Here is a 13,118-nt window from a genome sequence, read left to right on the forward strand (position 1 = left end):
AAAACAACAACGCCAGTATAAACTTAAAAAAAGTTAAGTTTTGCTTTCCAAAGTTAAATCGAACCTATGTCATTTTAACCTATATTTTGCAAATTGGAAATTCGCTAATTAAACGATCAATTCTGTGATAGTTACGTTAAACCGATCATGTCGCTGCAAATGCGCACTTTACCAGTGAGATCTTTGAATATTTAAAAGCGAGAAACTCGTTTTATCGCACTTTACCTGCTGGTTGTTAAAGAAGATTTTGACGCCAAACGCTTTTCAGCGCTTGCAAAATTTCGTAATCGAAGAGTATTTTCTTGATCGCTTAAAATGAAAAACACATAAAAATGAAGCACGTTAGTTCAGCATATTTGGAATAAGGTTGAAAACCGTGGCATGGGGGATTGCAGGGGTTAAGCTTCGTGCAGCAATTGTAAGGAATCGATCCGGACAAAAGGTGTGAGTGATTGACATTATTGATTTGGGGTAATGGGTTATAGCAAGGCTGGGGGTACAGCAGGTGTTGTTTTAGACCCAATTACTTGGTAGTACATTGCATGTGTTCGTGGTTAGCCTTTGATTGATGTACAATCAATAGTTCGCCCTTTGCAATGAAGTGTTTTTGTTTTTTTAGTTTAATTTCTGAATTAGCGCGTATTTTGAACTCTGGCACAATTTCAGTTATTACAGGAGTAACGTGGTGTTTATGATTCATTACTATAAAAGTTTTAATAATTTAGTTTAGAAAATTTGGTTCGATCATAAGCGCTAGGAAGTAATGCAGTTGTTTAATTCAGAAAGACAACATGTTGTGGTCGTTTAAGGTTATATTTGAAAATCCAAGTGAAAATAAGAGCACTGGTAACACAATTCCCATGGCTGCATTCTCCTGGCTGTATCGCTCTGTATTAGGCGTGGAGTTTTCGGTTTGTTTAGCCAAGCAAAGCTGTAAGAACTTAAGTTGTTTACAACATAATTTTGCGGGCGTCACAAAAGTAAGATGAAAGCATACCTGAAGCGAGCAGGAAGTTTGTTGGCAGTTTTAAAACACGCATTTCAGGCAGCAGGTCGAATTTCTAAAGCCACTAAATGTCAATTATCACCCAAGGTTGCATTACGACTTCGCAAAATGGTCAAAGTGCGTGAAATACCTCGAATTTCGACGTAAAAGCGGTGATCTGTCATTCTTCGTCCTGCACGCCTGTCGCTCGAAGCACTTCCCTTGACGTCAAGAGTAGCGGGCGGTTGTGGTGGATTTCATGCTTGAGTGAGCACGTATGTCAGCAGACTGGGGTTTGAGTGATTTATCCAGCACAAAGCGGTCATGCGTGCAAAGATGTCAACCTCATACTTGGCGCTGCATTCGTTGCGCAATTCATTGCAATACTTCGGATCGTTGCACTTGTGGAAGTTTGCAAAATATTGCAATGTAATTTAGTTTTCCTGTGGCAAAAACAACTTTAAGTCGATCTAAATACTTGAATACAAAAGTGTCGATAATAAATGGACTTGGCAGTCGTATTTAATGTTTCTTATAGCTTCACCTTCAAATGATTGGTAAATTGAGGCAGAAGTTAAAACACGCAAAAACTAAGAGCATAACAACGGCAAAAACGTATTTGTTTAACTAAAACGTTTGAAGGTTTTTATTTTTATATTTGGCGCAAGGCGGAGCTAGAGAGTCACATCTGTACTTCAACCATTATGACGTTATTTTATCAAAACGCCAAGTAATTTGTAACCCCTAAATATCCACTTCCCTTTATCCTATTAATCACACATATTTAAGGCTCCACATATAAAATCTCAATGACTAAGGTTAAATTCAAGAGCAACTGATCTGTGTAGTTGATATCCGTAACTAAAGGCCGATATATTGAGCGTATCTTGACAAGCTTCATCTCCACAAATCCACTAATGCATTGCGGAAAGGCACGTTCCACTCAAAACAACAGACCTAAAACTCGCTTAAAATAAACGCAGACCACGCCCCTCTCACGCCCTACTTTGCAACTTGCTGTCAAAGAACTGGAATCACAAATGAATTATTAAATACAAGATTTACAATAAAACAACATTTCCTTCAAAGGCTTAGTGTTCTGTACGTGAGATTCACAATTTAGTATTACTATAGGTGGAAATCAAATATTTAAAAGCTTTTGTGTTATCTGTTGCAAAATCTCTTTTTTACCAATGATTATACATGGGACGCCAGACCACCTGCTCATTATAAATCGCTGCAAACCAGTGGTTCCAACCGGTGCCCCTACTAGAAATTTCGTTATTTACTGTAATGTAACAACTTGACTAACACACCACAACTCTACAAATGTAGTAAAATATTTTTCGATTTCTTGTACTCTAATCGTACACAAAAAGTTGTATTAAGTAGCTTACCAATACAGACAAATATATTCCTAAAATATTCCCGAATGCCTCTCGGCACCCTTGAGCATTAGAAACAACATCCCGATTGGAAGTTCGGCAGTAAACATAGCGTGTTGCGTTTTCATGCAGCCATATTCGCACGTGTGCTGGAAAGGGGCGTTAGAGGGGCGTTGTCGGGCTTGGCGTAAACGTGACAACTCGGTGAGGTTTGCGTGTGAAACAACAGCATCAAAATAACTGAGTGTCTGCACCAATCGGTTGATGCTCAAGCCGAGACTGCGTAAGCTTAAGTCAGTTAAACATGGAAATTGCATTTAACGCCATTTACCTTACTAATTAATTTCACCTAAAAACATTATAACAAACTCGCATCCAGCCCAAGCATCGCTTGGACGTTGAAATAACCTTACGTTTTAAATCTCCAAAAGAAAGTAAAAATAATACAGTTGTACTACGTGATTGGCGCTAAAATGCTCACTCAAAACAGCCATGCCCCTCTAAATAAATCAAATTTGTCCGTATTTTTAACAAGCTGTTGTCAGTTTAAGTTGCTTTTTGCTACATTTGGTGCTATTTCGCACATTTACAAAGTACGCTAATTAAATAGGTCGTGTCCACGTGGACAAGATACAAATTACTTGGCCAATTAAAATGAACATTTTTAAACCCTTATTTATTTCAACGGTGGCATGTTTTGGTTTTTGTCATTGCTATTTAACTTGTATTAAAATACAATCTAAAATACGAGGTGTGCGTTTACTTGGAATGATAATTATGAGTTTGAAATGCCAGAGAACGGTTGTAAAGTGGGGCGAGCAAGGTTCTTGGAACTTGTGGGTTGTTGTTGCGACTGAGTCACGCGATCTCCCAGCAACCTGCGGCTTATCGGCCAACCTGCATCTCACGTTGCACGCGCCTCTGTTTACATCACAATGCCAACTGGTGGCGTGCGACCAATCACGTACGCGCATCTCTCATCACGTGATTTCGCCGAACTGTCAATCAAACTCGGGAAAGAAACGTGCTTTGCTCGGAGAAAAGAACTTCGCGTGTGGAGCCGAAATGATGGTTTTTAAGGAATTTGACACAAAATATAACGAGAAGCGTGCTTAAAAGCTTTCTAGGGTTCCCTGGCCCAACTAAGAATGTCCGATAATATCGGATCGGAGCCGATACCGTATTTGAAGTTATGTTGTCGGTACTTGCCGTAACTATAGGGTGGCACCGTTATCGATCTGATTCCAAATTTGTGCATTTTAGGGATTTTTGCGATCCAGCGTAGTGATTTCGACTTAGGAAGTTAAATTTCTTAGAAAAGATTTAACTTTAGAAGCTAAGCGGGTGAAATGGAGTCGTTCGCCGGATCTTTTAACGGACTCTTCTAGTCTTGGTCATAAGAAAATATAAATTATTTCACTAAACAGCAAAAAAAAAATCCTTCCATTACAAAGAGTCTGTTGGTTTCGTGCACTAGCGACCCTTAGGGAATCACTCGTTACTAACACGCGGTAAAAAAAATAATTCGGTCTAAGACGTAGATCGGCGTCGAAACAAATCTCCGATTTATCGAATATCACTTGATTAAACAAACTACCCCCGGAACTTCGTCTATTTCGGCTTCTTTGCTCGCATACTTGCTCGTATGTGTTTGTGGCGTTTTGCTGAGTGACGTAATGGTTAAATGGGTGACATCATGAGTTATGACGCGGCGTTCCACGTTGCTGTGTTGTCATGTGTAGAAACGAGCACGATGTTGTGCGGGAACAGACATTCGTGAAAACAGAAAGATTAGTCGATGTTATCGAATATCAGGACTTTTATATTTTCATTGAAAAAGCTTTGTAGATAAGTTTAAAGCTGTTTGAGTATTTATTAATAGAAGCTGCGGGGACGCGAGGAAACGGTGTTTCCATGTATTGATATTTTCCCTTATTACAATTATTTTGTTTCCTTTGTAAATTTGTCAAAAAATTAAACAAAATCTTCTTTTTCAGCTAAGAACAGTTTTTTCTAATAAAAAACACCGCAAAATTGCCGACAATGAACCAAAGCAGCTCACCTAAAAACGTCAGTGATGACGTCACGGATTCCAAACTTGGAGTGACGTCACGATCGTCGGTCGACGATGACGTCATCAGTGTGGAGGAGGTTCTGGAGGAAGGAGGAGAGGAGCAGAGTGGGAGCTCCTCATCCGAGGCTGTTCTCGATCTGAGCGAAGCTGGGGTGGAAGGGGATTCCCCGGGGAAGGAGCGGGTGAATCGGATGAGCGAAGGGACGAGTTCTTCTGAAGAAAGTTTGGAGCAAGTTGAGAGGTTTGTGGTGGTTGTGGGGAGAATTGTTGTTCTGGTGTTAAACTAGCACATTTGGGGATTTGATTCGTTTATTAGGATTTGTATCTGAATAGGATGATTGCTATGCAAAATTTATTTCACTGGTTTTAAGTTCTAGATGCAAGTGGGTTATTGCCGTTAAAGTGAGGTTAGCTATAGCATCGATTTGATTTAGGACTGTGAATCAGAGTGACTTAAAATAATAAAGATGATGAGTGATAATTCCGTGTACTTGTACAGTTTGGGAATATATTGGCGTTTTTTTTGTTATGATAAATCGAATTGTTAGTGTATTCAAACTACATTTGTTTTTTTGTTGTTTCCCCTGGTTTGCCACACAAATGTGCTTCATCAAGAATCCTTTGCCAATCTTAAGTCTTATAGAGTTTATCTTCTAACTCAATTATCGTGGCTGTTTGTCCGGGACTATTACTAGGGTTGCAAAATTCCTGGGATTTTTCAGAGCGGAAACTTTCCATGGAAATTTTGGGAATTAACGGGAATTTTCGGAAACTTTTAAAACAATCTTAGTTTGATATTGAAACAGGAAATAATGGCCTTTTACTGTGAAAACTACACTGATCGGTCTGGGCCAAAATATCCCCAGCTTACGGTAGCTAAATCTTTAAAATTTTGTTGTTTTGTGAGTTACAAAGTCGTTGTACTAGTTCAGGGGTCGGCAACCTACGGGCCGTCAAAGTAATTCATCCGGCCCGCCGCCTATTTGACAAAATAGACACGAGTATATTTCACATACTTTTTGGACAAACAGAAAACGTATTTAAAATTTTTTGTCTTTTTTTTAACATTTTATTATTTTCGGCAGCGTAATAAAAACTGGAAAGAAATTTAAAAGAATACCAAAAAAAAATGTGCTCACTTGGCTCGCCAGGCCCAGACTTTTAAAAACTTAGCAAATATTGAATTAGATTAACCAATAAAGTTATCTCGTTTCTTCAAAGTAATTTCATTACACTTTTCATTAGTAGTATGGATGACGACGTGTGGACTCGAATTTTAACCAAACAAACGCTTTTTTTCGCGCTTTGCGCCAACACTTTACTGTCTCCTTAAATGTAATTAAACACGTCTTTAAGCGCAAAAAACGATACCCGCCTGATTTACAGTTGTTCTAGCATTTTAATAACACAATTCTTAGTTAACTTATTGTGCGGTCCTCAGATATCTTTCTAGTTTGGTTTAGGCCCGCGACTAGAAAAAGGTTGCCGACCCCTGTACTAGTTGCTGCCGGATAGCATGTCCTCCTGCTCGTCTAGAAATACGCAAGACAGGTTTTTAATATTTTTTCTGGTTAATAAAATATTTAACCAATGTTTTAAACATAATAAATGCCAAATTTGAAAATTTCCCAATATTCCCATTATTCCCGGGTCTTTCAAAATTCCCGGAAAGTTTCCAGGAAAGTTTCCAAAATTCCCGGAAACTTTCCACCCCTTTACAACCCTAACTGGTACGTTACGTTGTTGTTTAAAAGTATAGGTTAGATGCTGAAAATGTAGTAGGTAATGATTTCACGTGTGATACGCGTTCTATCAAATCGATATAAGTTGATATCTGTGTTTGTTTCAGTTAAACACAAATACAATTTTCTCTATTGAGAAATTCTAATAAAAGTCAACAAAAACATTTCAAAAAAATGCTTATTTCCATCTTTTTTCTTAACTATATTTATCGCGGGCTTAAAATAAATATGATCTCCTCAATCAGTTTTTTACCATTTCCAAAATCCCCGATCAACTTTTGGTTGAATCCGATCCGATCAAAGTACGCTGCGATCATCCGATATCGACATATAGCGTGCAAAGTCGAACTCGCGCGTCTCTGTGTGTCGTCACAATAGCGTGTGGCGCCGAAATAGAAGTGTGTGATCACGTGGTTGCGTTTTGACACCTCCACACGGGAGCGTGGATCGTTGTGCTTGATACATGAGAGCTTCTCACGCAACCAACTTTGCACGCTACCGACATTACATTCGTGCTAAAGCTGGGACTGGCCAATGTATAGGGCCGATAAAACATCCGACTTAGTTTATCAAGTATTAAGGCTATCTTTACTATTCTTTAAAAAATAAAAATTGCGTGAGGAATTGTTATAGATAATATCTTCGCCGACTTAATTTCTACAAACCGCTATTCAAAATTGTAACCGCTGTTTAAAATTCAATTTCCTCAGCATCTGTAAATTTCTGGCGCAAATTGTATGGGAAATTAGAAAATATGGTAATTCGTTTTTCCGTAATTTTTTTTACTTTAAAAATCGCCAGGATGTTGCTAAAATAGCGACGTTTAAACCAGGATAAAAATTAAATAAAAAAGTGGTTTAAAAAGAGAGGCTTTGTGGTCTTGTAACTTCGTGTCAGCTTTTTGTGGCTTAGATACGAGCGTTGCGTGCCGGAATTCCGTCGCTACTTGTAGTGCTAGTTGTTGTAGCGACAAATGCTCGTCTGTGGTGGGATCTGGTGATTTGCAGCCACCTGATCGTTATCATTAGGTCTGTGCAAGTTGTCTGCTGCACAATTGCGTGCCACGCTACACACAACCGACCATCGCGTGCAGTCGACGAAGCTCCGTATAAACACGTGGAAAATATGCGGGGATTTTGTAAAATATCATTTTTTTTTTAATTTGTAGAATGAATGTCAAAGTCTGGAAGTAGGTAGCATGGTTGGGTGTTGTAGTTAGATGAAGAATTAATATCAAAGCCCACACAGAAGTAGGTGGCATTTTAAACATTTATTTTCAAAGAATAAAGATTTATGCGAAACATTAACAAAAAGCTACCTATAGTTTCAGAATGGTTAATTCTAACTACAACCTCCGGCCAATAAGCTTCAATGATTTATCATTTTATCGCCAAACTTTTGTGATTTCTTGAGGTTTGATTTCCATTTCTCGTCCTGAATGCTTAAGTCGCATTCTTGCGAGCAAAGCGTCAAATTCTGCGTTGGTTTTCGCGACAAACCGGTGGCCATTTATCATTGTGTCGCATCGCAGATTCCCGCCGCAGATTATCACGATTTAGCGACGCTGGGGTGGCCCAAGCAAGATTCAATCTCCAACTTCACTCGAACAAGGAGACAAGCGTTTTGCGACAGACACCGTTGGTTAACCACACACTACATAACACGCACTAAACACACTGAGACCAGCGGTTGTGCTTAAACAATAACGCCAGTTTAACATATTAATGGTGAAAACCGTAAGAATAGGCAATCACCTTTAAATATGCTTATGAACAATTGTTTTCGATTGCCTGGAAATGTTTTAACTTTTCAAATATTTTTCATCGAGGTCATTTTTTTAGCAAAGTTAAAATTTTCCAGTCGATTTCTTTGGGATATTAAATAAGTTACAGCAAAGCGCCTAGGACAGCGTAACCTCTGTGCTTTACAAGTTATTGCAAATATAAAAATGTCGTATCTTGCAAATTAGCTGCCAGCTGTTTCGAGCAAATGTCCATATCGCGTGAGACGACTTTAAAAATACGTTCGCTTTTGCGGCCACTTTCTAGCGTTCAGGGCACAGCAAATTATACAAGATAGCAATCGTAATGGAACTTCTGCGTGCAGAATCGAAGTAAGATTTTCACACAGAACGAATATTTCGAACCTTACATTTGATAGCAATCGAACATGATTTAAAATGACGTTTGCGTTTGATTTAATCTCAGGTAACCCCACAAATACCAACTGACGTCCGTAGAAGTGGAATCAATCATGAATGTAACCTTTGCTGTCTGGCGTCAAATTTAAAGTCGATTTCAAGTTTAAAATCTAAAAAAATGTACAAAAATTTCATCTATAGGCAAAACTTTAAAGGGCCTGCACCGATTTAAGAGGCCAATAATAATATTAAAGTGGATATAATGTCACCACCATATTATCACAAACCCATATCCTTGTTACTCCAAATTTTTACGTTACGTTCAATCTGTGTAAAGCATATTTCAAAAGTCACACTTTGGTTAAATACGACTTGCCAACTATTGTTAAAATACCAGCTATTTTTATTTAGGCAGCATTTTGTATAATATGGGAAAGAAAATAAGCGATGTGTTTTATCTTTTCATAACTTGAAAAGCCCACAATGGCCACAGAATCGGCTTTTAGGACAAGTTTGTAACGCACCACCTTGTGGCATAAATTGTAGTGATAATCGGCCGCTAGATGGCACTACGCATACATGTTTATAGCGATTTAACAAAATGTTAAGGAGAAGTTGGGCGTTTCTACAGTAAAAAAAATACAGTAAAATTAAAAAAAACATTGCCGTAGATTGTTTGAATATTACAGTATTATTCGAAGAAAAAAACAAAATTCAGAAAATTTCGAGTAAAGTTATGCTACACATTTTTGAAAAAAAATGCGCTAAGTTTGGGTTTAAAAAACAGAGCAGTGAGTCCCTTATTAGCGGATCCTAAGTCAGTTTCAATTCATGTTTAATTGGTTTAAAAAGAAAAACGCCTCAGGTATTTTTAATTCTAAATATTCAAACAAATCAGGGCACGAAACGTTTAAATTGTTGAACTATTGGACTATTTTTGTGCAACTAAAATAATTACAAAAGCTTAATAATTGAGGCGCTATAGACATGGTTAAAAACATAGGTAGGAGTAGTTGAGGTTGGGCGCGGCTTTACACAAAAGCACAAGACACGAGGCTTCCAATGCAAACATCGCACGGTGTGAAACGTGGGCTGTAATGCCCGTATCGCATGCAAGGCAACGTTACAAGGCCTAGAGTTGCAAGCTGCCTAACGAGCCACTTGCAGCTCATATCTTCCACAATCGGTGTTTTGTGGGCGCGACAGGGGCGTGGTTGTTTGGTAAAAGGGCGCGAATCGAAAAGAAATGAACCGGCGCCCGCCTAACGAGCTAATTCGGTCATGGAAAGGGATTTTTCTGGCGGTCGAAAACTAGCGATTGTAGAGTTGTAGATCCAGGATACGAGACGACTATTGATTGACCAAGATAGGGCTGTGCACAATCTTCGCCACTATAATATTAGACTATTTCAAGTATAATTAACCATTTTATGTTTTGATGGCTAATCCACGAAATGTATTACAAAATCACTGCATACATACATTTAGTATTCCCAAATAAAGTTAAAAAAATATAACTTTCAACAATTTAATTGCTATTGTGACAGAACATTATTTTAAAGATAAACAATTATTTCTGGTAGTTTTTCCAAATCCAATTCATTATTTGTGCTTCCAATAAAACACTCCTAACTCTTACTTCAAGGCGTAATCTCAAATAAATCAGTCTTATACAAGTTATTGTTTTTATATTGAAAATGTTATTTCAAAGTTGAGGGTGTCATTTTATTGTATGAGTCAACAATAATTTTTACAATACAACGTGGCGCTGCTGAAGAAACTGTGAAAAAGTTTAACCTTGAGAGCAACTTTTAACCTTGTGTTCCACACAAACGCGATTGTTGTGACGCGAAACGCGCGACGCGTCCCATTGTTCCCTGCGGTTTCCCTGGCAACGCCGCTTTAATTAAATCGTAGCACGCGCGATTCCTTATCGTGAGATCTTCCAGTGTCGGTTTTGCGCAAACTGTTGCGAACATAAAGAAACAAAGAAACACAGAGCAACTAGAACCTCCAGGCTGCTGGCTGTCAAACATTTCTACGTGGCCCAAACTCGCCAATCCTTTAGCTCCCTTGAAATTACATGCCAAAGATTAATTCTTTCACAACAGGAAGTTAACAAAATTACTGCAAATAATTAGCATTTTTCAACTTTTGTAAACCAATTGCTGTACGTAATCCTTGCTTGCACTAAATTCCTAATTGATCAGCTGAATTCGGTTTGCTTATCTAAAGCTCCCGGTGTCATATGAAACATGCGACTGATAAGGTTAGCTTCTCTGTAGATTTACTATGATATGTGCGCCGTTACCGTTGGTCGGAATAACTTCTGAAGTGTCAGAGCGCAGTTATACATAATCGTGCTTGAATGTGTCAGTGCTGTACACAGATTGGCAAATAATAAATAGAAAGGCCATAATGCGAATCCATTAAAAATTCCATAGACTCCAGTTCAATGAGCAAAGCCCATAGATATTTTATCTTGTGTTTTATTTCTGGATATCGTGTTTCCACCAAAACGTCGTATGCATATCAAGAAACGCTGTGTCCTTTTGTTATTTCCACCCTATTTGAAAACAAACCTTAATTGCATTACGCCAATCTGTCATCCTGCGGAAAAATCACCCAAAGAGCTAAAACAAGCGTGTTTATAATAAAGTTGTTTTCGAACTTTCCAAACCTCTGTGGTTCTTGTTTAGACCTTAACAGGCGCTCAAGTGTTTACGGCGCTGCAAACTACTTAAGAGGGTCGCAATTAGTGACGCCGAATCTCAAGCAAACGCCAGAAGCCATCAGCGAATTAAACCTGCGCCATTCCTTAGCTATAGTGTGTTGTGTGTGGCAGACGTACCGGCTGGAGCTGTGCATTGGACAAGTGGCGCTTAATTGCTGGTGGGAAGCTCTGGGAATTATTCTTGCAAACCACGCTCTCATGATTGCATTTGGTGGGAAATCGTGAGGTTTGAGCTGCCCAACCCAATAACAAACCACCTCATCCCACCCTTTGCCTGAACAAGCTGGTGATTCGCGATCAAGTAGTTTGCAAACAAACCTAGAACTGCTGGGAACAATTATTGCGAGAAATTCCAAGTTTATGATCAGGACTTGACGCTTGTCACGCCGCTGTGAGTGTTTGCAAACAATACGCCCTTGTTACGCGCAATTAACACAAAGAAACTCGATTGCAAGTTTATGTAAATTAGCTAAACGCCGCGTTTTGCAAGAGCGAAAGCGACCTATGTGTTAATTAGCTCACGACTTCAATTACATAATGCTCCTATTGTACAACATTCCCATTACATCAACATGATATGGCGCCAAATTCAAGAAACGACGACATCGAAAATAATTTTTAAGACGTGGGTTCATGTTTGTCGAGAATTTAATATTTTCCTCAAAAATATAATTTTTTTAGATGTTGGTACATTATATACAACTAGTAAATAATTTATTGGCCTAGTGTTTTTAGTGGTTCTTTAAAACCTATTTTTCATGTTATTATAAAACTGAAAACAACTTCATGCAAAGCATTATTTCCCAACAGTTGAAAGTAGAACTGTGCCTGAAACTCGTAAATTCGAATGCTAAATATGGTGTCCGCCAAATAAGCACAAGGCTCAACACACAGCATCGTCCATATGGTTTATCAAGACATCTTAGCGGTTCAAACGGCATCGGATGAGTAGCTATTCGTGACGCTATAAGCAGGTTTACGGCAACAAACCACAATCCACCGAATCTATATCGTGGTTGGACTGAAAACAAAATCCAGCAAGTTCGTGCTGGCAAAAGCTACTTGAATGCAGGCATCCTTGTCTGTGTTTCAGACGATTATTTGTGCCCTTATGTAAGTTGAGAACATTATAAATCATAGAACATTTTAGTCAAATTTAACTTAAAACATTTTTAATGACCAAGACCTATAGTAGGATAAAGCATTGTTCAAGTGTTCCAGAAAAACAATATACGTTGCCGACGTCACAATGGTTAAAGTTCTAGTTACGCAAGAATGACCAACGAACCCCATGTTTGCAACAAATTTTGTCAGTTTTCAATCAAATTTAAATCATTTTCACCATCCACAAAGTTACATCAACTGACCTATGCGCGATAATCTTTGGAATGTTCGTGAAAATAGCAGATTTATTTGTGAAGCAACGCTTTGCGCACTGCACCTCCAGATAAGAATCGAATGTAGCTCGTAAATCACCAGCTGTATGTGAGAGTGCAATCCAGTGCAAAAAGGTCTTGGCTTGTGGATGAACATCCAGTCGTCATTACAATCATTGCGGTTTCAACATTTTAGTCGAAATCCGCTTAGAGACGTCAATCAAACGATAGAATGTGGCGCCGAGTAAAATCAAGTGGAGAATAAGTTGTTACAGGCACTTTGTGCGGCATAAAACAATAAAATAATCGTTTTATTTGAAGGAAAAAGTTCGTTGGATATTTTAAGTTAATCTCGTCAAAGTATAGGGCAGGCTAATTTTATCCTGACTTAACTTGTCCAATAAATGCCAAGTTGCAGTTCGTAAACTAAAATCCTAAATTCGCAATTTTGTTCATTTTTTGAAATTTAAATTCACAGTAAACAATGTTTACCTCATGAGAACTATGAGCGTCAATTAAGGGTCAAGTAAATGAGACGTCGCCTTACATTGTAAACCACGAGGTGATTTCCATAAAACACGCCTTTCTACGTTTTCGTTGTTCTTAGGAACAGCTTGATAACGTGCCTCAACTGCCATATTTTGTCTTTTACTTTTCGCTTGAAAATTGATTTTTACTTTTC

General features: G+C 38.4%; 1 protein-coding gene across 1 annotated transcript in view; it reads left to right on the forward strand.

The window, feature by feature from the left end:
• Positions 1–4,373: 4,373 nt before the first annotated feature.
• LOC146131749 (high affinity cGMP-specific 3',5'-cyclic phosphodiesterase 9A-like) overlaps positions 4,374–13,118 on the forward strand; it is a 30,061-nt gene continuing 21,316 nt past the window's right edge. Inside the window, exon 1 of the mRNA XM_083396723.1 lies at positions 4,374–4,685. Within this exon, the coding sequence (XP_083252849.1) occupies positions 4,414–4,685 (272 nt within the window). The 5' untranslated portion in view covers positions 4,374–4,413. The remainder of the gene's footprint in view (positions 4,686–13,118) is intronic.

The sequence above is a fragment of the Ascidiella aspersa genome, chromosome 9 (assembly GCF_963924565.1).
Source record: "Ascidiella aspersa chromosome 9, kaAscAspe10.2, whole genome shotgun sequence".
Taxonomy (NCBI): Eukaryota; Metazoa; Chordata; class Ascidiacea; order Phlebobranchia; family Ascidiidae; genus Ascidiella; species Ascidiella aspersa.